This window comes from Pomacea canaliculata, linkage group LG6, assembly GCF_003073045.1.
Source record: "Pomacea canaliculata isolate SZHN2017 linkage group LG6, ASM307304v1, whole genome shotgun sequence".
NCBI lineage: Eukaryota > Metazoa > Mollusca > Gastropoda > Architaenioglossa > Ampullariidae > Pomacea > Pomacea canaliculata.
In genome coordinates this window covers 22707606-22733948 of record NC_037595.1, presented here as the reverse complement: position 1 = coordinate 22733948, position 26343 = coordinate 22707606, and the positions used below count along the sequence as shown (strand labels likewise).

Here is a 26343-nt window from a genome sequence, read left to right as displayed (position 1 = left end):
TAGTGTGCGACTGCCAGCTACAACTTTCCTTCTGAACCACTTCAACAAGCGTAGTACCATGGAGGACCAGCTTCATATGATGGGACTGGATATTGATCTTGTGGTAATTACTCTGACTTGCTTTTATCTCAGAATATCTGCATGCAGAAGGTAGGATGACTTAGGAGTTTTAGCAGCATGTTCTACCTTTTTTTTAAAGCAATTAATATGATAAGGATAGTGGGTATGATAACAGTGGTGATTATATTTAAGAGATGATATTTTTAATGCCACTTTAGCAAGTCTGAGTGTCTTGGTAATTAATTTATTTTTTGTAAAGGCATGCATGTCAAAAGTTTGTGACAGTTGTTTTAATGACTTTGAAAATCTTAATCTGTTGAATGTCTATCCTGTGTTCCAGGTACAGGCAATGTGCAGTGCACTGCAGGACTGCAGTGTGCTAGTGCAACGTAGCATGCTTGATTTTCTGCTGCTGGCCTTCCCCATGCACAATGGCCAGCTGACCAGGAATGACCTTTCCACTGTAGTGGAAGCTGCCATAAATGTGGTTCTTCGGCGAGACATGTCTCTTAACCGTCGTCTGTATTTGTGGTTCCTAGGCAACAGTGCTATGCACTCTCAGGCTGTTACAACTAACAGCACAAGCGAGACTGCTTCATTCACACGCCGTGTGAGGGCCGACAGCTCCTCCACAACCAGTGAAATGGACCTTAGTTACTTCCACACATTCTCCAAAGAACTCCTGGTGATGGCCCTTAAGAGAAAACTCTCCACTGCCGGTGAGGAGGAAAAACAAGGAGAAGATGGGCACTTGCCTATTCTGAAGCCATTCCGTATCCTTATCAGCCTGTTGGACAAGCCTGAAATTGGACCTGTGATTATAGAAGATGTGCTGTTGTCTGTTTTCCGTAGTTTGTATCGCTGGGGAAGTAAAGGTGAGGCAGCAAACTCCAGCAGTGAGGCTGCTAATGCTCAGACCACAAGTGCACTTTGTCTCAGAGACAGCAAACATATAGATGAGCTGATTAAGACAGCTAATCTACTGTTTGGGTCCTTTGAGTCCTACTTCATTTGGGAATTTCTTGGACGACTGTTCAGCTCAGCATGCGAGCAGACAAGGCTACGAAGTCAGCGTTCTGTGTTGACTTTACCCAATGAAAATGAAGATGATGTCCATATAAAGGAGCTGTGCAATATTGTGGAGTTCTTGTTGGATGTGATATCACTGGTATGTATTCAGCAACAATCATACTTATTATTATTCTAACATTTATTATTTAATGATAAGTTATAATAATAAATGCAACATTTTTCTGTATTTATTTATTCTGAATTGTTTCTGTGGGATGTTATATATTGATGCAGTTTCATTTGCATTGATGTTATAAAAGCAGTCAATGGACAAAACATATTTTGAATTATTTAATATTTTTATTTTAGTCTCACATTTGCACCACACATGTCTCACTACCACAAGCACTTGTAAGCACAGACTCTCATGTGGGCAGAAAACTATATCTGTTCTGTCACTTTCCACACCACAGGATGTCTACCCAGAGACCACCACTGAGCATGTCCCAGACTTGCTTTACCAAGTCATCACTGCTGCCACTGGCTGCATCAAGGCAGCAAGTGATGCAGAACTGACTGCAGTCTTGAGCATGTGCAGCAAGATCTTGTCTCGAGTTCAGCCATCCATGGCCACACCCAGTGGTGATGTGGATCCTTTTGATAGCGAGAGTTTATGCAGGTTGTCAGATGTGACAAGTTTTCACAAGCCTGATGTAGAGTCTCCTCCCTCTGATGGTAACAGTGGTGATTGTGTTGACAATACATCTTTCGATGCCCATGGTAAAAGTGGTCAGACTGATAGTAGCTGTTGCAGAGATGGATGTAATGCTGGGAGGGTAGGTGATGATAAAGTTACAGATAATGTAGAGAACAAAAGTAGTCTTCCTATGCCTGAAACCAGCAAAGGGATTGATCAGAGTTCTGATCTTGCGGGCCGAGCTGAAAATATCCATGTAGCTGACCAAGGTGAGGCTGCAGCTGATTGCAAGAAAGATGATGACAGCCAGAAAGATAATGAAAATAGCCAGAAAGATGATGACACCAATAAAGATGACAACAGCCAGAAAGTGTCATCTGGTAATGTGGGGCTTACAGTCCCACCCACAGTAGATGACGTGGCAGTAAACGCAGAAAGTATACAGAATGTGAATGAATTTTCAAGCAAAGAAAACAGTGGTCAGAAGAGTGAGGATGGGGACGATGCTGTTAATAGTATGCCTCTGAAGTCCGCTACCAAGGACAGAGATGTGCGAAAACTGTCAGCTAGTAGGCAAAAAAGTCGAGATGACCGGTCAAATGGTCATCTCACCCTGATGCAACAGTGCCTGGCCAGCTTTCAAGAACTTTTTCATTGCATAATCACACAAAGGATATTGGAGAGCGAGGCAGTCTGTGAAAAGTTTACGGAACTTATCACTCTAATGCCAACAGACAGCGGCAGAACCTGTGAGCAGGACTCCGCGTATGATGCAAGCTCCACGTGTAGTCTTGACGACTCTATCCGATCTCGGCTGCAGGAGCTGAGATCACATCCCAGGATCAAACCTAGAACATGCACTGAACAGGGACAGGATGCCTTCTCACGAGCTTGTCGCCTTTTGGTAGATTTTGCAAGCTTTCCCTTGTACTGTGCTGACTACCAGACTGTTATTGACCAGATGTACAATACAGGTAAAGTACCGCTGCTGTATACTTGCTTGAGCTAATATCCAGATGGTGCTGTTGTAGACCCTTAATTCTTATCAGCAAATCACTTAGCATGCTTTATCAGTATGCATTGTCTAGATGTGTGTTTCAATGAGTTTTGTCTTGCTAAACCATTACAGGGACAAATTCTAACATATAAACTTTTAGTTATCTTTTATAACCTGAATGTTTTCTGGTGCCATTATTTGGCATTTCTTATCCATGAATAATTGCATCTAAGCATCTGTTGTATTGGAGCAGTAAGGAAAAAGTGTCATTTTCTGCATTTTAGCCATTCAGCATCATTATCTGCCTTTTAAGCTGGTGTTTTTTTTTTGTTCTCACTCACATACACATGCAAAGGAAGATACCTGTATATACTTTGCTGAGATTACATGACCCTACCACCTGATCTGTCATGACCCCACTTCTGATTCCACCACCACTGTCTCATCCACATTTCAACTATTAAAATGAATGTGAGCTTCATAACATTAACATTAAGTTTGGTGGCTGAAGCAGAAAAAGTAAAATAGAAACTTTGCCAGCATACTTACCTGTCAAATATCTTTACAGAGGAGGACAATTTTCTGCCCCCCTGGCTTCAGGATCTGCTGACTTGTGCCTGCTTTGTCCAAAATTTCCCGGTTCAAGCTAGTGCAGTCACCTCCATGCTGGAGCTTATTATTCTTACTCAATCAGTTCAGTCTGAGACCCGGGACAAGTCACGTGACTCTGGTCGCCATTCTGTCTCTGAAGGGCGAGTGTCTGTTGTGATACTGCCTGCATTGCTACCACGCCACTTGCAGCATATCAATGAAAACACAATATTCTATCAGGTAATTAGCATCTTTGGCCTGTTTGACTTTTGTTCCATGCCATGTACTTCTCCTACATTGCTGAATTTACCACAATTTTTGTTAGTAAATTATTGAACCTCTCTATTTAATTCCTGTTGTTTTGCAAGAACAGGGCTGGTGCTAAACTATGCTATCCCCTAGGCAAGAGACATTATTAAAATTTCCATTTCAGGAGATAGCTAAGCCTAAACATATCATTATTACAATATTTGTAGGGAAATGGGTAGCAGATGTGATTGGCCCGAATGATATTTTTTACTGTCATTTGTCACTTAATTACAGACTTTTTGCATCTGTAGTTTACATCAATCATGAGGAATTGTGTACACAATCTCTTTACAATATTTGTCACTTAAAAAAATAATGCAGATGATCTCTGTGCGTTCCTCTTCTTGCGCCCTAGGTAACTGCCTAATTCTAATGGTACTAATGGTAGAACTAAGCCTAAGTTATAAGACATTTTCATGAGTATTCAATGATGTGTCAGATAAATTGATGACCCAGGTCTCTATTTCTTTGGAAACAGGTAACAGCTCAGGAACTGTGGAACCATTTGGGATCAGATAATGCAGATGAACACCATCGTACAGCTGAACTTTTCCATACCCTCCATCAGGTTACGCCCAAAGCCTGGATCTGTGAAGACGCCATTGGCATGGATCTTATCAGTAATGATGAGGTAGTCATTTGTACTGAAGATGTCTGAACTGCAGCATTGATAAATTTGCTGCCTTTTAAAAGCTTTTACTCTTTTACTGTTGCATTAATTTTTGCAGTATTTTTTTTCCCTCTAGAAGTTCTAGTCAGTCAGGGTGTTAACATTGATTTTGTTAAAATATACTATCTCTTCATGATCTGACTTATCAAAAGTTAAGGTAAGTTAAGGTAAATGACCATTGATGAAGGACTGGTTTTACAGGATACCAGACTGCTGGCATACAGGAAGTTCTCCATGCTGTGGCACTTAACACGGAATATGAAGTCTGAACCTACCTTGAAGGAGGAACCTCGTACATTTGACAGGTAGGTAACACAGGTCTCATTGTTTTGATGCATTTTTTTAATGTCCTGGCAAAAAGTGAGTTGTTAAAAACTAATAATGAAAGCAATTTTCTCTTCCAGGTCCATGTTTGTATTGCTGGACAGTCTGAAGGAAGAGGGCAGTACAGCAAAATCCTTAGCACTCACCTGGTTGACACAGGCTGTGCAACGAGGGGACATCAGCCGTATTCTCAGACCTATACTGCTCATGTTACTGCACCCAGATACTGCCAGGTGTGTTTGCATGTGCAGTTAGCTACACATTTAGTGATGCTGATGACAAATTAATTTTTTTTCTTCTAAATTTATGAATTAATATTTTCAATTTTATTGCAACAATAGAGCAGCTTAACTCATTCTTTTGTGCATATAGTGCCTACACTTTGTTGCTGCTCCTTAGACAGGTAGTATATAGATGTGTGCGACAGACAATTTTTGCACAGCTGTTACTGACATGTAGCCCATTAAGCTCTTAATAGTTGTTCTGGTAAGTATCAAAAAGAATTTACAAGGAAAATTTCATTTTTCTATTTGGGGTCACGGGGAACATTTTGGAATAGAGAAAATAAACAAAAGATAAACCCATTTCCAGCAGATATACATCTATGACCAAACAAAAATTGAAAGGAACATTTCTTTCAGCTTTAGTGGGGATAGAACATATGGTATGGATTAGTTTTGGTTTTAAAGGGATTGTAGAGGCAAAATAAAACTGCTTAGAATCTTGTAAAGAGTGGGATCAGTTTGAATCTCATCTATTTTCGTGTCTGTTCATGTGGAAAAAAAATTGAATGTTTTATAGGATGTTGTGTTTAATAAGAGAAATTACACGGGACTCTTTGGACATTGCTCATAGCCATCTTGATAGTTATGACTAATAAATATCACTAATCCAACTAATGACACCACTGATCTAATCCTAACAATGACCGACACTTTCTCTTCCTCGCTGACGTCACACAGCACACCACAGCCTTATCACCGGCGGTCACAGTATTTACTATACCTTTAACCACTATACACTTGCCACACATGTGTACAAAGAAATAACTATTGCCACACTCTCTTTATATTTTTATGTATATATAGCCACTAGTTATCCAACAGTGCAACATATTTCTTGTGACATAAATGTATACTGACTCACTTTGAGTCATATATTCAGTTAAATATCTTCACTTGAGGATGACAAGAGCAGCTGGTCTCATTGTTTGTCAGTGTTCACAGTTTTTGCTATTCCAGGATTTCCATTCAGCATGTAAGTGTGCAAGAAACTAAGAAAACACCTGTGTCTGAGGTGGACAGTGATAGCAATCATGAAGCAAACATATATGCCATTAGCAGTGATGGAGGGAATGTGACATTTCATGTCAACCATAACCACTCATTCAAGGCATCTCACAAGTCATCGGAGGACCTCAAGTCTTTTGCTATGGCTGTAATGAACGAGAAGGGTGGGCAGACCTCAACAGCTCCTGTTAGAGCTCATTCTGAAGCAGAGCTTTCATATGAACGTGTTAATCCTGACAATCTGAAACTAAGGATCAACCCATTTGGGTCAGAAAACTCATTGGACAAGTTAATTTTTGATGGATTTGATTTTCCCTGCAAAATACAGAGCTCCAAATCTTAGTGGCGCCCGGCGACTGAACAAAGAGACCTGTCAGAAAGAAGGCATCTTTTTCGATGGGAAGGAAGAAGTTGACCCTGCACCAGAACTTTCCGAGGATGTATTTGCAGAAAAAGAATCCACAGCAGAATCTGTTGTTGCAGACATAATGGAGGAACTACTTAGTCGTGTGCTGCAGCAAGTTGCTGCCAAGGGTGGGCAGGATGACGATAGTCTGGGCAAAGGTCAGAGGAAAACAAGTCTGATATCTTCCTCAGGACAAATGTGTGATCAGGATCTCTTGAATGCTATAGAGTCTGCTAGCCTTGATGTGGACTCCACATCCAGTAGTGAACTGGATATTCCACGAGTGACAGCTGCAGGACAAGATGTCAGAGGAAGAGGTATGGATGGAATAGCTTCTGGCAAAGGAACAAGCTCAGGCATAAGTGGAGGAGGGGGGAGCACTCCTGTTGAAGATGGGGAAGAACTGTCAGCCATCCACCCACTGCATATGCACTTATTACTGTACACCCAGCCGTACGATTATCGCCGTACTCTTTATGCACTTAGCACCCTCCACTCCATGTTGTCCCAGTGTCCACGCCTTGTTGTCACTGCTATGGCAACCACCAGCATCGCTGCAATTCGAGCCCCACACTTACTCCGACTGCAGACACTGCTTGCACGCCACCGCAAGTCTGTCTTTGGCAAAAATTTCTTTGGGGAGATGTCACCAGAAGTGCTATCCAGCTACCGAAGTAACATGTTTCTGGAAATTTTGATCTCGCTGTGCCTATACTGCATGCGTGGGTACTACCCCAACTTGATGGCATCCCGTCTGACACAGGAGGAACTTCAGGGGAATCACCTTGTTCATTCCCAAGCTGCTGAGGTGAGTTCTACCTTCTTAATGGGGCGTTCGGAATTTGTCTGAGCCCTAATATACCGATTTGCTGATGTATTTTAACCCTAAATTCCATAACTTGATTTTTTTTCCTGAATGCGCAGTGTTTATCTTTGGCCTTACAAATTTTTAATTGGTTGTCTCATGCCTCATGTTTTTGATGGATTATTTTGTATTGGTACTAAATCACATAGAATCCTGAAAACGTATTCGATGTACTAATACCTGTTATTTTATTGTTTTATATTTTGATATTTTTTCTTACAATTTGATTACGCAAGCTGATTTATGTATTTTCTAATTGTCATTCATATCTAGTGTTACAATAATTTAATGTTAAGATGATAATAAAGTGCCACAGTTGTTGACATAGATAAAAATTTACAAGCAGGAAGAAAGAAGCATTACAGATTCTTGGCAAAACAATGCTCATTGACTATGTTCATACCTTCATTCGGTATACAAATGCCATGATATTGCTTCTTGTCTGTGTTTATAAAAACATAAAAATGTTTGAAATACAAAAGAAAAATATTTTCAGACTCATCACTCCTTTCATTCAACACCTTGAATGTGTTCTTTATTTTTAGTCTTCAGTTGCTCATGTTGACAGGTTCTGATTCTCCTGCTGTCTGAGCTGTTGGCAATAATGCGAGACAGTGGCCGCAACTTTGTTTCATACATCTCAGACCTCTTGGCACGGTGCAAGCTGCAGAAGGCTCTTCTTCACACTTTGCTGGCCAGTGTCTTTAATGCTCGCTTCAAACCGCACAGTAAGTCACACTTTGCTTTGTATCATAAAGGAGAATCAGTGTTGGTGTGTTCTAATTACTTTCACAGAAGAGGTAGCATAAATTTTATATGGTAGAGAAGATGGCACTGCACACAGCTTTTTTTCAGATTTTAAGATACAGTAAGATAATTTCTCACAGGTGGTCACACTCATTTTATCTTTCTGTGTTTACTAGACTGATATTTAGTCACATCCTTTTATCTTGGGCAGGTGGGAAGAAACAACCCAGCCTGACAGAGGCCATCATTGAGTTTAATGAGAGTGAGCATGACCCTTGCGTGCAAGAGGCTTTCCAGCTTGGGCTGTTGCGTCTGATTCTTGTCACCATGATGCTGGAGAACTGCATCTCTTCTTGTGTTGGCAGCAATCCCGTTGATCCTTCTGCAGGGTCTGGCACAGAGTGGGATCGCCTCCGAACAAGCATGCAACACTCCTTGACAAGAGTGAGGTGAGATGAATTATGTGAACCAAATCTTTATACAGTTGCTTGTGGCTCAGGATTTGGGGGAAGTTTGAAAGATAAAACTGATTTCTTTATCTACTCTGTGATCTTTCCTTCTCTGCCGTAAGCATTGGCAGATTGTATATGAAATAATAAAGTCATTCCAATCATAAAAAAGTAGCCAGAAAGTCCAGAAGGCAGCTTTCATTAGCACAGTTAAGGCGGCTTCACAGCCTACAACCCAGCTAGATTTGGGGGTAATTTAATTTGCTTGTTTCACCTAGCGTATCACTAGGTTTTCTGCCAGGGTGAGTTATCACTCCCTCCACCTGTTAGTCTCCACATCGTCATATCATCTGGTACAGTTTGAAGAAGAAATATCATTTTTTGTGGTAACATTTTTTTCTTTAAGTACTTACCAGATGACACGACAGCTAGCTCCCTCCTGCCTACCTGCAGTTTGTTCCAGACTCAGCCCAGGTGAAAAACTGGAGTTGAATGCTCACTAGGATGACAGATGGGGATGGGACCGGGGGCTGAACTGAATTCATGTCCTACTGTTCTGTGGTCATTTGATCAGAACAGGTTTGGATAGCTAGATTTAAGTTAGCTAGAGGATGATCTCCACATAGTCATGTCATCTGGTAAGTACTCGAAGAAAGACATTTTACCATTAAAAAATTGTAATTTTTGCTGTCCTGTTCACTTGCTATTTGTGCTCTCTGTGTAATCTGAACAGGTACCGGGCTACAGACCCCATTGCCCAGCAGCCAATGTTCTTGTCAGGTGTGCTGAGTGCACTGAAACAGCACCATCTTTCTCACCTCCACCGCCATTGGATAGGACTTGTGACTTCTGCACTGCCTTTCATGGGTCGGAGCCCTCACCCGCATTGTGCTCTGTGTGGTGGCCCAGCTGTGTCGAAATCTTGAAATTCTGGTTGCAGAGTGTGAGAAACAGACTCACAGGTGAGCCAGCTTAGTCTTCCATTCACAGAGATATTATCTTTATCCAGTTTGCTTCAGCCAGTGAGTCTAAAATCCCCAGCTTGTTTTGTGTGTACTTAGGTATTGTTGTGAACATTTTATGCCTTGTCACATGTCTTACCTACAAATGCATCAAAATGACTTTGTTCCAGTGGAATGAATGTTCCACCTGACCATGTGATCACTCTGCTGGAAGGACTTACAACTCTGTGCCATTACTGTCTTCTTGACTCAAACGCCCATGTTTCCATTGGTCAGCCAGCCCCAGCCCCTACCAGTGTTGCTACGGAAACAGCCAGTGCTGGACACATCTTGACAAACCTTATTAATGTTTTCAACCCAATAAGCAGCATTCGAGTAAGACAGTGATGGTATTGTGATGAAGGGGAAGATGGTAGCTAGTAGTGATATTTCTATCAAATGGTAACTGCTGTGCTTATAGGGTATTTTGAGTCCTATTTCCATAATGCAATACAAAGATATAGTGTGAAGTGTATTTACCTTTGTTCTGCAGCGGATTGTAGCCTGTCCATGGCTGCAAGTTTATTCATAAATGGAAACATTATTTGTATATAATAAAGATACAATTAATATACATAGAAGAGGTGTTTAAAAGAAGAACTGACAATTCATATCGGTGGTAATTGTTCTATCCTTGCTAGGAGACAAGCCCACAGCGAGACATGTCTCCGGTGTCACCAGTAATGGAGGCTCGCAGCAACCTGTTGAGCATCATGCCACGTATCATGGCCTGCATGGCCACCCTGTGGAAGGCAGTCAGCCATGACGGAATACCTGCAGTTACGACTTCCTCTCGCAGTCAAGCACACAATGGTTTCTACAAATTACTCATGGGAGATCCAAAGGTGGATATGCAGGGGAGGCAATTTCCCATGCAGTTTTCTTTTTCTCTTATGTATGCATTTTCCTTGTGTGCATGTGTGCGAAGGAGTTTATAGGGGTGGGGTGGGGTGGGGGTGGGGAGAGAGAGCTGCTGAAGAAATAAAGCAACACCCTTCCAATCAAGATTAAAAACTGTTGCATGTTTGTGTGGGAAATTGCAGGTTGTGAGACAGTATATTCTGGAGCTTCTTAGCCCTATATCACTTCTTCATGGATCTCACTTGCTGGGGGCCTTTGCTGTAGCCTGGAATGATCGACGACAGAAGATAGTGGGTCAAAGCAGAAAGGTTAGTTAAATTTTCAACCCTCTCATTGTTGGAGTGGCTTGTTCTTTTGGGAAGATGACACCTTTTTCATCACTAGACTGTTACAGCATATTTAGCCCCAGAGTTGTTCCTTACTGCTGTGATTGAAATGTTCTTGACAAACCATTCTTAAAGTGGCAGCAAGTACAAGTTGCATTATTAAAAGTGTTAAAGGGACTCAACTCTTATCAGATGATTCAGGGAATTTTGTTTAATTGAATAATAGGCCTGCTGGTAGATTTGGAAAGTCACATACAAATTTCCTGTGTTAATAATTCATTGAAAATTATGAATAAGGAGAAAAGTAGACAAATGTATCTTTGTATCTCCATGCTTGCCTCTCCCATAACTTTTATGTTAGAAAGGTGGTAAGATAATGAGTTGAGACTGTGCTCTTACTGTGTAATCATTGTGTATTTATTGATTGTTGGCATTATAGGATAATGTTGTCAATCGTCAAATTAAATCCTTAAATTTGCTTTTCTAGTTTGTGACTGACTGGTTAGGCACTTATAATTGAACTTCCTATGATAAGCAAGCTACCTACAAACTCTAAACTTTGTGGAAAATAGAAAGCAAACGTGAAGTTCAAGAATCATTAACGGGTTGGCAATGTGTTTGGTTGCAGGCAGGAATTCTGGTGCCAACCTGTGAAGATCAACTGTTGCTTGTCGAACTGGTCAGTGCTATTAAAGTTCTGCCTGCAGACACCCTCATCCAGACAGTCAAGAGTGTTCTTAAGCAGCCACCACAGACAGAACTGGCCAAGAACAAGAAATCGGTGCCATTGGAAGTCAATGTGCTCCAGTTCTTCTTTGCTTACGTTCAGCGAGCCTCTGGCACCCAGCTGCTGGACTCATGGCCATCCCTCCTGACCCTTGTTAAAGGATGTTCTTCTGATGGGGCTTCAGCCTCCAGCCACCTTCATGCTTCTGTAGTAAGTGCTTTTGTAGGCTTTTATTGCAAATTACTTTTTCAAAAACTCGTTACACCTGTTATGTTGCATAGTGTAGGTTTTGTTCTTGTGCAGCTTAGTTTACATCGGTACATCTGCTAAGCTTACCCAATCCTTGGATGTTTGTGCATGTGTGTATGCATGTTTTTGCTTGTTTTGTTAATAGGTTTTTCGAGATGCATGGGTTTTTATGGACATGGTAGGTAATCTGCACAAATGTTAAATCTCAACAGTTTTACATTGACATTACTATGTCCATGTCTCAGAAATGCTAAAGAACATTTGCGCATGTTACACCTCTTGCCATTCTTCATCTCTTTATGGTATGTTGCAGCATTTTGAATGACTTTGTACAGAAAGCTCCAGCAATGGAAGATAAAAAGTCACAGAAAGATTTGCAGGTGTGTTCAGATTATAGCCATGGAATTTGTAAAGATGCAAAATTTGAGTAGTGGATGCCACAAAGGTCTATGATTAGTTCTGTTTATAATGTTTGTAGCTGGTCTTATTACCGCGTCAAAGCCTTTTAAAGGTGTTTTCTTGGAGCAGAGTAAATACAGTGAATGAAGATAGCAAGGAGAAGAAGCAAGAAAAAATAGCCTTGAGCTGCAGTTTTGAACTGGCATCTGTATGTTGTGATATGGTCATTGTTAACAAGTCAGATATTCCTTAGTTTGAAACATGGTTGAAGTGGTCAAACTGAGAAGTTGGTCTACTGTCACATTTTGGTTTATGTTTTAGTTTTGTAAATCGGTCCCCAAAAGATTGTTTCCTAAGGTTGTGGCAGTGAAACTCTTGATAGTGATGCTGGATTTGATTTATTTTTAATCAGGACATGACTCAGAAGTTGTTGGAGGCAGTCACTGCCATTGCTGGGCTGTCCCTGCAGCAAACAACATGGCTGCGGCGTAACTATGCTGTGAAACCTGGGAAGCAGACAGACATGGGGGAAACAGAAGATGCTGATATTGAACAGGAGCAAGGTAATGATAAATCTCGAGACTTGCATTCATTCAGAGTGCAGATTTAATGCATAAATAGGGTTTGTCATTTGCATTCTTCAACTCACTTCTATAACTGGCTGAAGTAAACTCAGATTGAAGATAAGATGTCAGCATTATAGACTGAGGAAAGGAGTGGGTGCGGATATAACAAACCTGTGCCATCAATTTATGTTTGTTACTGACTCGCATGTTTTGCATGTTCAATCTACAAGAAGAAGAAAGGAATCAAGTGAAGGAGGTCAGTGTGGCACAGACCACAGACTCCAAATACAGTGTGCAGGCATTGCTTTTGCTAGCAGAGGTGAGTGCTGTGTAAAAGTCATCCTTGTTTTGCTCCTGTTTAATTTATGCCTTATTTTTCCGTTTTTTTATATTCCATCCAAAAATTTTTCTCTCTTAAAAATGTGTGTTTGTGTATTTTTGTGCATGTGCATAAGCGTGCATACATGCATACATTTTATCTGTTGTGGGTGTTTTATGCCAAGTTAGTAACTAGGCTGTTGTCAAACCAAACTGGTCCAGCCCTATAAGTAGGTGTCACATTTAGAGAGAAATTACACATATCATACCTCAAAAACCTTACAAATGTCACTATCTTGGTGACAAGTGATTTACTCTTGCACCTTCAGACATCCAGAGATAATCACACACACATATATATAGAGAGAGGGTGAATGCAGTAATAAATACATAGGAAAATACACTCTTTAAATTCTATTATTATTAATCCTATTGGTCAGAATATCAGCCATGTGAACATTTCGATTGTCGATGCCTACTCTTTTACATCATAAAGATGCTTTTCGCAGCTTTCATGTTTCACTTTTTCAGCTAACAGCACCAATATTGGATGTAGTTTACAGCAGTGAGGAAAAGGAGAAAGTGGTTCCATTCCTGACCACTCTGCTTCAGAACGTCTTTCCTTATCTTCGCCATCACAGGTACTTGTTGCTTAGTACCATGTTCTTTTTCAATGGGCTACTTGTTTTCTTGGATGTCTGCACACAGACTCAATGCTGCAACAGAAGTCCGTTTGCTAAACTGCTAAACATGCACGTTTTAAGGCCAAGCATTTAGTGATCATGAAAAGATTTGTCAGTTTATACATATATACACACATTTTCTTGACAGATGAACTGATTATTTTTGTGTAAAAGAGCAAGATAATTGATGACCTGTAGGAATACTTTTAAAACAAGTGTTTTAGGGTAGAGTAAAGGTTAGGGTTAGGGTAACTCTTCTGCCTGTAAAAGTAAGTCTCAGCTCTTGATATTGATATGTACATTGGTGGGTGGGTGGGTGGGGAGTTGTTGGGGAAAGGGAGAGTGGAGTGGGGGTTGAAACTCACCTAAATTCAACAATCCATAAAGATTTACAAATAAGTGCTGGGTTCATATTTACAAAATTACATTTTCTATCTTTTAGTGGTGACAATTTGCCTAGCTACCGTGCCTGCTCGCAGCTGCTGAGTAGTGTAAGTGGTTACCAGTACACACGCAAAGCCTGGCGCAAGGAAGGCCTCGACCTTCTGTTGGATCCAAACTTCTTTCAGATGGATGGGCGCAGCCTGGCATATTGGAGAGTGGTTGTTGACAATCTCTTCACGCATGACCGCACCACCTTCAAGGACCTTATGAGTAAGCAATTTGTCTATGGCACGATAATGTTATGAGGTCTTCCATTGAGAAACACTCCCAAAGTCATGCTTCAACATCTTTGTCTGACTTTTATTTGTTATTAGGTCGTGTTGCAACAGCTCCATCCGGTTCACTAAATCTGTTTACCAACAAGGAACAAGAGTTTGAGCTGCGGGTCCAGTTGCTGAAGCGACTGTCTTTTGCCATCTTATGCAGTCCTCTGGATCAGTACCAGCGCAATATGCCAGAGATCCAAGGTTTATTTTCTGAAGCTTCTTCTTCAGACTCAGTCCATCACAGTGTCATGAAAACATCTATTTTCCTTAATATTTATCTCATTCATTTACCAGAAATGAGATTCTGGCTTAATTCTTAATTCTTAGTTTTTTTGTTAAAATAAAAGATTACTTTTTTTTAAGTGCTTTTAGTCTGACAGCATACCTCAGGTTTTCATTCAGCATCAGTGTCTTCCATCCATGAAATAAAGTTTTTTTAGAACCCGGTTAAAATTGGGGTTTTCAAGTGGTAATATACTCTTGATCCTGAAAATGCTTTAACACTTAAGTCTAGGCCTTGACATTTGATTCTGATACCTAGAGATACACAAATTTGAATTTTAAAAAAAGGACAGAAAATAAATATGATAGGAAGATAAATCAAAATGAATAAAGGAATAAACTTTGCTTCACGTGATGAATGAACGCTTTAGTGTTAAAAATAGGCTCGAAAATGGGGAAACATTTCTAGTCATCTAGCATTTTGATGCTCATTTTTGAAACTGAAATTTTCTGGGTTTTGTTTATTAGAGCGACTAGCTGAGAGTCTACGTTTGGCACAGGTGCCAACCATCATGAGCCAGGTGTTTCTTTGTTTTCGTGTGCTTATCCTGCGCATGTCACCCCAACATCTGACTTCTCTCTGGCCTACCATGATCACAGAACTGGTGAGTGATTCACTGCAATAAACTTGCCAATGAGACTCCCACCTCAAAAAAAATTTTTTTATATAAAAATAGTTGCAGCAGACCTGACTTCACTCTGTCTTCTCTCTGCTACATCTTGTCCACTCGCTGTTCCTTCCACATTCATTCTGTTGCCTGCTCCCTACATCACTCCCCCTGTCTTGACTGGATCTTCACAACTCTTTTTGTTTTTGTTTGTCTTCTCTACTCTTTGTTTCCTGTCCAGTCTCACATTATTTCCTTGGCAAGAATATAGGAAGATGCACCTATACAGTTTGCTGTATAAAACAGGCTTCTTATGCAGGAAGCCCTGATTCAACTATCATCAGGATAGCACGTGAAAATTTCGATGCAGGGGTCCTTGATAAGCGGGCTGTCAAAAGATAAGTTGCTGCAGTTAGGCCCCTGTGTAAGAATTTTCACACACTGTTGTTATGATAGTCCAGTCAGGGTTTCCTGCATGCAAGGCCAGGTCTGACACCATCATTTTTCATAACGACAGTTGAGAAAGATGCAGTGCAGAGCTGTAGGCACATATTTTCATATTTTCCACCCACTGGACTCTTCTTCATTCTAATAGGTGACCATAATGTCAAATATTTAATGGGGGTGTTTGTCATGTTCATTTCTGCTTCAATTCATGAGGAGGACGTAGAAGAGAGGAATGTGAAAGCTTTCACCTTTCCTTCCAGTGCATATCAACATCAAGTTTTTTATAGCTTAGTTTAGTTCTTCCCCTTTTTTAGTTTGATTTTTGGCCATACAAGTTTTATTTTTTTTAAAAGTCTAAACAATATTCACTTTTACATTGAGTGAAAAGATATGGCATGATAGTGATGTAACTGATAGTACAATAATACACCAAAATACAGCAGATATTGTTGCAAAAATGAAGACAATAGAGAGCAGATAAAACTGTTGTCATCCTTACATATTATAACTTCCAATGCAGGTGCAAGTATTTCTTCAAATAGAGCAAGAGCTGTCAACAGAAACCGATGAATTCAAGTAAGTGCTGACGAATCTTACTCGTGATTTGTAATTTTGCTTGATGTGATGAAAGAACACAGTTCACTATGGAATAATCTGCACAAGTTCATCCCTACTAGCCCTATGTGTGGTGTGTTTCTTGAAGGTTATATTCACATTCGTCCTTTGAAAAACATTAGTTTATTCTTGCCTGTTGAGTTTGAAGCTGTAATTCTCATACAAAATGTACTTTACAGTCCTAAAATGTTAACACTAAATGTTGAATAGCACTAAATAGTAGAGGAATATGTCAAATTTTCTCTGTGTTTAAGAGGACTATGTGAAAGCTATATTCTCAGATCCAAAGTATCTGCAAGGATTTTATATTTCTCCTTCCCTTCATCCTCTGCCCTCACCAATGGTCCCCTCTTAATCATCCTTTCTTCATCTTGTAAAGTACTTGTCTACACACTCACCATTTATATTTACCTAAAATAATTTACATCAACTTCTACAGCACGATCTATGTAAAGTAGTAATCCACACAAAATCTGATTAAAATCTCAGAAGCATCCTTCAACATTCTCTCTCTCACACACAATCTCTCTCTCTGTCACTGAGAATGAATCTCTATACTTTTAAAAAATCAATACACCCTAAAGTGTAAAGTTTCAGTGGACATTTTGCAATGAAGAAATTAAATTTAATATATTTCATCCTTGTTTTAGGTTTGCTCTCATTTCTCCCCTGACTGTTTGGTCTCCATAGCTACCCTCCCCCAATCACTTCTCATTTAGTCTCTTGATAATTAAGTGAATTTACAGTGATGTGATTTGACAAATTATAAACCAACTTACAAGGTACTTGTTAAAAGTGCACTTACATTGTAGTTGCTACACGTTTTGCGTATTGTTCACATCCTCAGTCAGTACATCAGGACACGATCGAGGTAGGAGTTTATTCACAGCTGCGTCATTAACCTGTATTTCTTTTGGTCTCTTACCCTACTTTCGCTAATGAATTGACGCAAGCCACTAACTGTCTTAAGGTGCATTTGAGTGTGTGCATGTGTGTATTTTGTTGATATTACTCTCATCATGTGTTCAGAAGCTTTGAGTGCGATCTTTCAGTTTGCTCCAGAATTTTCATTTGGGTGTTGATTTTTTACCATCCCCTACCAGAATGTTTGCCATTGTTGTTGAACTAGAATTTTTATTTGGATGTTGATTTTTAACCTCCCCTGCCAGAGCGTTTGCCATTGTTGTTATATGGTACTCAGTTCTGTTTGTCGGACTTGAATTTTTAAGATTTTGTTGAAAATTTAGTTTAAGTAATGATATGGTGTCGTGAAAAGTGGTTTCAAGACAGTTTGAGAACTTTCTGCTTGTTCAGTTTGTAGGATTTTTTTTTAAAGCAAGCTTAAATGTTTCAGTAGTAGTAAATTTGCTTTTTTTGCCTGTGTTTGGAATAGTGAAAATAATGGACGTTCAGGTGGATTTGCAAAAATCTTTACAAAGAGGTACACGACTTGATGGATTGTCTCCATCTTCTGACATCTGTGACTGATTGTTGTATAAAGTCCAACTCACTCATTCTCTTGCTTGCTTTCTTTCTTTGAGAGAGCATTAGCTAGATGATGCACATGTAGGTGGCATCGTAAAAACACAAAATTATCACCATGCATCATAAGTTTTTCCCTTTTTTTTTCCTACCTAAATGATTCCATGTGCTTTTCACATGCCATAGAGAGTATTTTCAAAGCTCATTAATATGCACAAAGCACATGCATTTTAGTTCATGTTCTTAAAATCCATTGCTATTGGACATAGTGTTTTGAACAGGTTTGTGTTGTTATTCATTTGAATGTTTCAGTACCATTATTAAGTGTTTACAGGTTAAAAAAAATTTCTTAAGCTTTATACTCAAGGTGTACTAGAGTTTTGCACCACTTTTAGATTATTTGTATTTCTTTGAATACAAAGACTTAGAAAGTACTTTCATTCATATTTTGATTTGCTGATGCAGAAATATGTTCAGAGAATTCATTTTAAGAAGATTCCAAGGACATGCATTATGTACTAAAACAAGTCTTTTTGCAGTAAAATGTTTGAACTGTTTTTGTTTGCTACTGTCTGGAAATACATCAGTTAATGACCACAATACCACTTTATGCTAAATCTTCAATCACTGCCACTGAAAAGCACATTTCTGGTTTCTTCATTTCTTCTTATTCTTGAAATTCTTGTCTTTGTTGTATGTGTATGTGTATGTGTGCTGTCATGAACATATTCTTTGTGCATGCATGCTAGAATATTCATTCACATGAATTCTTAAAGACTGTACATTCAGAGATGTGTATGCATGCATGTAAATCTTCAAATGTCCAATTGTATGATATTGTCTTTGCTGTTCATTGATGTGACAGTCTTCATGTCTGAGATTATATAATATTGTCTTTACTGTTAATGGATGTAACTGTCTTCATATGCCTGAGATTGTACATTATTGTCTTTGCTGTTCATGGTTGCAACAGTAAGTCTTGAGGTAAATTCTTGAATGAAGTCTTCTGAGTGCTTCATGCTGGATAGCTTTAAGAACGCTTGCAAAGCTACCTTTACTTGTAAGTACCAAAGTAAACAGAATGGTGTGCATGAAAAACAGTGGACATAAAATTTTACACAGAAGTGTACTAACACAGACTCGGTGATGAGGATTAATAATGATATTTTATATGAAAACATGCTCATCCTGCACAATAAAAGCTAGAGTGTAGTAAGGTGCACTCCAAACACCATATCCTCCCCCTGATAGGTGCCAGTCAAGGGACAACTGACTGACTGACATTGATAACTTCAGTGGACACTCAAATATCTCTTTGTTGCAGTTGGAAGACGTAGCTTGACCTTGCTCAAAATCTGTTTAACAGTTAGTTGTAGAATGAAGAAATTTACCAAATACCTGTGAGTTACAGAAGAGTATTAGAGGAATAAAATGTAACATATCAATGACATTATAGTAATATTATCAATATAACTTGTAAGATGCTATTGACTTCATAAATATTTTCAATTAACAGTAATGAGCGTGGCTAATAATCCATACCCACTGTAAAGGTTTCTGTCTCTGATATGCACTGGCCCAAATGTTGGTGTTCAAATTTGCACTGTAGAGAGAACAGTATGCTTAACCAATAAGCATTGAAATTTACTATTTTATGGTTGTAAATGATTGTGACGTTTTATGAGAGAGAAAATGTAAAAGTGGTGCAAAGAATATAGGAAAGAAAACTTACATTTTCTTAAATGAATGGTAGAAATTTTACATGATTTTTAAAACTGTGGTTGATGTATTCTGTCTGCACTTTACTTGAAGTGTGAACTTGTGATGTTTTTTTCTTCTTATTTTGGGACCCTCTGTGTATCACTTTAACCTTTATTACATCTGAATTTATAGTATCTTGTTAAAATTATTTTGTTAATTTGTGATAACCAAATATCAAGCTGAAAAAAGAGCTTATGATTGTTCAAGAACAATGCTTGTTTGAATCCTATTTTTAAAGTTGCATTCAGTTGAGAAGGTGAATGATGGCAATATTTTTATCTATAGGACACAACTGCAGCGGATAGCGGCACTAGATTCTAGCTGGGCGCACCTGGGTAATGGCCTGAATGCACACAACAATCCCAGCTGGCTCAGCCTGTACTTGTCAGCCTGCCGACTCCTGGATATGTGTCTTGTTCTGCCAGCAGACACCGTACCTCAGTTTCAGCTGTGAGTTTCTGATTTACCTTAGGCACACAAGTGTCCTATTCTTTCTTGTTGGAGATTGAGAAAATAACTGTACTTTTGTATGCCTATGTGTTGTCATTCGAAATAGTTTCGAAGAAGAGATTAAAAAAAGGAATTCTTTTATAGGTATCGATGGGCTTTCATAGGGACAGCAGGAGAAGAAAATCGAGCTGCAGCTGAAGAGAACAAACCCAAACAAAAGGATCGCCCACGTTTCACACCGCACATTGTGCGTCTGGCTCGCTTGCTGAATACTCGGGTGGGTGTTGTGTCCTTTTGATCAAAGTGTTAAATCTGTTTGCATGTTGAAGTTAAGAATGTTGGAGATGAGGTTTTGAGGCAGCAGTGTTTCTTTCATCTGTCATTCATGTCACTGTGCATAGCTTATTAACCTTCAGTATTAGGGATTGTAATAATAGTAGTAATAATACTAACTCATTAATAGGCTACTTGTGCTTCACAGCTACAACAGGACACTCCCATTCTGCGTGTGGTCGAAGGGCGCCCTCTGCTGACTGTTGGAGTTCTGCGCTCCTTAGCAGAACTCCAACCATTTTTCAACACCCTGTGCCTTTGCCAGTCAGAAAAGTCTGCATCTCTTAAGCCAGCAGCCCCATCCATCACAGCAGGTCTTCAAGTGCCCAGCGTGGGCCTTTCAAAATCTCAGTCTGCACCAGAGTGTCTGGAATCAAGATCCATTGATCAGCCACCCAAGACCTGTCGCCAGCATGTTGAGGAGTTATTGGAGAGAGACTTCCTCGAGCCAGTTTCTTGAGATCTTGGTGTGTAGCTTGAAAAAAATACAAAGTACTTTACGAAGGATTAAGGATCTGTGCAGAGTAGAGAACAGAGTTCTTTGTCACCTGGGTTTGTGAAATGAAAGCCCAAGACCAGCAGTGCTGCTAGCATTGTATATTCAGATCCAGACATGGTACAGAATTGTGTCCAAACCAAACAGAGGCTACCACAATCTGGTGGTAGTAAAATCCTTTGTATAGTGTTGGAAAACATCAGCTTGATCATCAGCCTACATGTTCATTCCATAGAACTTCCGTCATGGTCTGTGATTGGGTTGGATGAAGATGCAAAACAATTTTTTCTTTTATTTTAATGATGATAATGAAATTTACCATCAAGTGAAGATGCTCCATTCAAGATTTGATTGTTGAAAGAATGGAGAAGAATCAGTTTCCATCAGAGATCTTAAGAAGTTTGCAGGACCCTGCATTGGGTTACCATCTCTGTGATAATGTTTCCTTCAAGGCAGATAAGCACAAACAATTCCTTGAGCTTCCAGGTAATCAGGTAACTAGTAAAATTTTATACAGCCAGAGAGCATTTCTCAAGTCCTTAAGAGGCTAAGTGGTACTAGTGCTGCGATACTACTCACTGCATTCCAGAAACTGAAGGAACACAGGCTGTGTGCATCTTTATCAGTGTGATGCATCAACAGCAAAGATCCGGATGCTACTATGGATAAACCAGTTAATTGTTTTATCAGAGAACTGGGGAGTGTTTTTTGTTTAGTTCAAGTCCTTTTCAGCATTATCTTAGCATGACCTAGAATGTCAGGCACTAGTTAAATGCTGAAATGTCATTGCGCTGGCATATAATTATGTATTATGTTTGTATAAAGTTACAGTGTTGTTGCAAAGAATGGATGATATAATTTATTGAGTCGTGCATGTAACAGCATTGCTTCTTTTTGCTTCTCTTTTTTATTTATGAATATTGCTAGCATGATGACCAGTCATTACATTTTTGTTATCATGATGTCCACTACAGTAAAAACATGGCATTTTGTCCATGATGTAATCTTGCAATGTTTTTTTGGCAAAATAATCAACTTGTAGTTTAACAATTTTTTCTTTAAATGCTATTTTTAAATGTTGCTGTTAAGAGAGTTCATTTGAGGATATGTGATTCCTGCGTCTTTCAGCGTTCTCATGTTAAAACACTAATAAGATGTTGGTCCTAACTCGAGATATGGGACAGCTGTTATGATAGTAAACATCAATCAGATGAGAAAGTAATGGTATTATTGTGTTATAATAATGCAGATTATTCTTTGAAGAAACATACTTTACCATTAAATATTCATTTGTGATCAGTGAGTAAGACATAATTATGAATGAGGGGTTAGGGTAGAGTGAGAGTGTGTGTATGAGAATACTTTAGCATGTGTAACTGTCCATGATAGCTATATTCACCTGTGTCTTTCCTGAAATTACTTCAAGAAATATGTGATTGCAAACGTGCTGGGTAAGAAACTTCAGCGCAGTAAAGAGAGGTGGATTGTTTAAAACTCTTTACCATTCAGATTAATTCAATTTGCAATATGACAGAAGTGTTATTGAGATATAAATGGTCTATTTGAAGTATGTGATTACATGTTGACAACCAGATTTGAATGCGGAGTTTAATGTAGCATGATGGGGTTTTGTTTGCGTCACGTGATGTTTTGTCACTGGACAGCTATTTTGGGTTCTTTACTGGAAATTTCAGCTGCAATCAATCATGATTAGATAAACCTCAGCCAGATTCCTGGAGCAATCTTACAAGTCTGTAGCAGAGAAAGACACGTAAAAGAAAAGCAGTGGTAATTTTGTAAGACAACATGTTGCTTTTAGTATTGAACCAGTATGCTGAGGAAGTCAAGAACTTTGCCTGTTCAAAATAATCAAAATGAGAAGTCTTTATCAACTTATGTAGCACACATGGAAGAAATAAATTGATAATTAAATTGCTAATATTGAAGCGTTCAGATTTTGTAGACAATGCACTATAGGCCAAATATTGCCCATCCAAAAATCCTCAAAACAAGAATTCTTTGTTACTTTTTGTAGTTCAGTTGAAAGAAACAATTTTCATTAAATTACTAATATTGAAATATTGCAAGTGTTGAAGAGAATTTGTAATGCTTATCAAATTCTGATTTTGCAGCGATTCCATTTCTTTGTTTCTATCACCAGCGTTATAGGACTAAAGTTTTGTATCGATTTTCATAAAAATGTAACCTTTCATATTGGTTTTTTTCCTTTCTTGTTGGCGATCTTCTGGTCAGTGGTCTTGTTAAATTATAATACATAATTTTGATGCCTATTGTACTGTTCTGATTATTTTCCTTGTGTTGATTTCAGATTGTTATATTTGTGTATTTGTTGGTTTCTCCTCTAAACCTTGTGTTTCTTTGTAATAGATGTGCCCTTTACTTTAATTTTGCCTATGTTGACTGGATTTCTTGGCTTACAAAGGTTTTGTTTGCTGTTTGCTTTTTTCTACATCTTTGGTTGTGTTCATCCCTCTCAGGTTCCTTGCTGAAGAAAGATGATTTTTTTTTTGGCAGTTCTCTGTGATGAACAAATCATGTTAATAAATCAATTTATTTAATTGATATATACTGCACTAGTGCTTTTGTCATCCAGTGATAAGCATCATCCAAATTCAATAACTTAATCTGATTTGTGGGATATTTGTTAATTTTATTTCTTCTTATTAACAAACACTGAAACATTATAGACTGTGTCTACTTAAGTTTGGTTTGGATATTATTAGTAAAATTGTAAATTGTATTTCCTTTGATTGTTTCAATGTTTTTTTATAATTGCTTACATGGTTACAATTGTGAATAGGTCTTAATGCCTTATATGGGACTTGCAGTGGGTTTTGTCTAATCATAGAATGTCTTTATTGGGTGTGTGCGCGCATGCATTTTTGCATGCATGTGCTTGTATGTTTCAATGTCTTTCAGACAATGAACAAAATTATCCAATGTGAGTTGATTTCAGCATTTTTTGGAAAGACTATTCATACTCTTGAGTGCATTCCCTTTAAAATGTTGCTTGAGACCCTCAACTATAAACTTCCAGTCCCATCAGCTTTTGTGTTATTTTTACTGTTGTCTTTTACTTTATTTGCTAAGCAGAAACTTGTCATTCTGTTATTCAAGAAATCTTTGCACCTGCTTTTACTTGCAATAGTTTTAATGCTGTAAACTGGCTTAAAAAAAGAAGAAAAAATTACATACAGTTTGCCTTGGTCATCTCCTTTCTATGACTTTTTTTGGCCAGGACCTTCATGCCAGACTTTTGACAGTTGCTTTTTGGGATGCTCTTCTGTCAAGACTGTTACTAAATACATTTACTTGATTGGCCTATAATAGGCCACTGCAGAATATCTGTGACTAACTAGTCTGGTCCTTATTGAATTTACTGAAGAGTTAATTGTTTTCGGTAGATAAGTTCTGCTTCTGTAACCAATAAGATGACATCCTTGGCGGATATAAATTTTGTTACCTATATTATCCAAACTCGATCAAGCTCCATTTAATAATAGCTGTTTTGGTGGCATGTCAGCTTATTTGAGTGAGAAAAAAATGATACCTGCATGTATTTCAATGTTATCATTAGCCTTTGGTGACATTTGGGCTCTTTAATGAGACTTCAGTATTAGTTTGACTGTCACAGAAATGAGCATATGTTGGTTTCTTTGTAACATCCATTACTATTTCAGTGTACTCATTGTAGCTATGGTACTTGAATTATATAGACATATGGGAATACAGCAGTTCTAAACAGTGCTAACTGTAAAGTTTTAAAAGCATGGACCAGATCAGCTTCAAAATAATCTTTTTGTGTTTTTGGTAGAGGTGTTGAGTGACTTATTCTTTGACCTAATAAACTGGCAGTACAAGCATGTTCTTGATAGTTTCACAAGCTCGATAGACCATAATTTGCAGTGATAGTGCATAGTCTACATCCAAAAGGAACTGATATTATTCAGGAGTGGTCTTAAAAACCAAATGTTAGTGTTGTTAATTAAACAGGAATACAAACATTTTGCACATTTGTGATGTTAAATAATAGAAATGAAAATGCATAGACCTGTGAAAGTTAAAACCATTTTATCTTGACATACACATCATTGTGGTATATTTTTAACCTACAACATTTGGTATAAAACTAAAGCAATATTATGAGACACATGCTCCACATATTTCATGGGGCTAGCAGTCATCTTGTTTTCCAAGAGTTTGGTGTTGAAAGATTTAAGCCTATATAAACAGTTTTCTCTATGTCGGTAACCCCACAACACTGTTCCTGGTGAAAAAAATGAAATGCCCAGTATATAGAAATAAATACCCAGTATGTGTGTGACCTTTAGTAAATATTTTCTTTTTAGTAGTTTTTAATTTCTTCTCACAGCAAAAAGAAAAGTAGAATGTTTAAGCTAATTTTGACATTGAGCAACATAAAGGTGAAGCTCAATCTTTCACGTTATTAGATCAGGTGTGTGCTAGAATATATATAAAAAAAAAAACTAACAAAACACATGAGTCTTGTAAAGGGTAAATTTGCTGTTTATTTCTGTGACTCAATCATTGGTTAAAGGGAAAACATGAAAAGGCAGTGCATTTTTCCAAAATGAAGAAATCTATTTTTGATGAGCAGTATTTCCTGTGGCAATTTTGTCCTATGGGTGATAGGTGTAATTGTGCCATTTGCTGATATTTTTCTGTAGGAATAATAAATAGCCACGTTTTCTTTGTAAGTAAATAGTGTAATAACAATATTAAGTTATTTTGGCTGGTAAAAGTTGTCTGTGCATGCTGATCAGTGTTGTAGGTACACTTGACTATAAACACAATGGTGTCATTACCTGATTGAAAGTGCTAATAAAATATTGTTATCAACATTTAAAGGTTATTTGAATGCTTTGTTCTCTATCCTCAGATTTACACAGAAAATATAACTAAATTTGGATCAAATACTGACTCATGAATGAAATGTTTTCATTTTCTCCAGGATGAAATTTGCACACTGTAGAGAAACTTTATTGATGTTTGTCTTATTTATGTTAATAATCCTTGCTCTTAATAAACTCTCTTAATATCTCTGCTGGACTGCTTGCAGACGAATTATATAATTATTCGCGTTAACTTCTAGAGGCCAAAAGACAAGTTTACTTGCAGTTTAGCTATCAACATCATGAAGAAGAGCAGACGATGCAAACTCTTGCGTTGACGGAGGTACAAAAGCTCAAGCTTTATGGTCTGGGCTGTTTCCAGTAGAAACTCTTAGTCGTGAAAAGTGAAGGTCGAAGAGTTTTACAAGAATAAATAAAAAGTAACAACATTATTGCAAATCTATTTTTAACTTTAAGAATTTTATCGCTGTTCCGGATATTAAACTGCTAAATAGTTCGCCTACAACTTCGCGAGAGGAATAAGACTTGGTCTCTGCAAACTGGCAGCAGTCCAGAGATACACAGATCCGTGATAAGACATCACATTCGTACCCACCACCCCACACAGACCCTCACACCATCACAATCCAGACCCTCGTGTGATTTCAGTCATTCTCAGGCAGAAACATCCAGAAGTCGTTCGGTCAAAACAATGGACGACTTCAATTTGTCCTGCATGC

At 38.4% G+C, this 26343-nt stretch overlaps 1 protein-coding gene across 1 annotated transcript in view; it reads left to right on the top strand.

Moving 5' to 3' along the window:
* The window catches only part of LOC112567264 (protein dopey-1-like), a 29122-nt gene extending 3508 nt beyond the window's left edge, over positions 1-25614 (top strand). Inside the window, 31 exon segments of the mRNA XM_025243892.1 lie at positions 2-103; positions 401-1228; positions 1545-2742; positions 3334-3596; positions 4144-4296; positions 4537-4640; positions 4740-4892; positions 5901-6282; positions 6284-7162; positions 7788-7947; positions 8178-8415; positions 9149-9290; positions 9292-9377; positions 9548-9752; positions 10058-10261; positions 10460-10585; positions 11232-11480; positions 11482-11540; positions 11893-11959; positions 12391-12541; positions 12775-12863; positions 13394-13503; positions 13988-14199; positions 14304-14456; positions 15006-15142; positions 16113-16168; positions 17055-17078; positions 17601-17648; positions 19736-19900; positions 20045-20177; positions 20382-25614. Of these exon segments, the coding sequence (XP_025099677.1) occupies positions 2-103; positions 401-1228; positions 1545-2742; positions 3334-3596; positions 4144-4296; positions 4537-4640; positions 4740-4892; positions 5901-6282; positions 6284-7162; positions 7788-7947; positions 8178-8415; positions 9149-9290; positions 9292-9377; positions 9548-9752; positions 10058-10261; positions 10460-10585; positions 11232-11480; positions 11482-11540; positions 11893-11959; positions 12391-12541; positions 12775-12863; positions 13394-13503; positions 13988-14199; positions 14304-14456; positions 15006-15142; positions 16113-16168; positions 17055-17078; positions 17601-17648; positions 19736-19900; positions 20045-20177; positions 20382-20693 (7188 nt within the window). The 3' untranslated portion in view covers positions 20694-25614.
* The last annotated feature ends 729 nt before the right edge of the window (positions 25615-26343 follow it).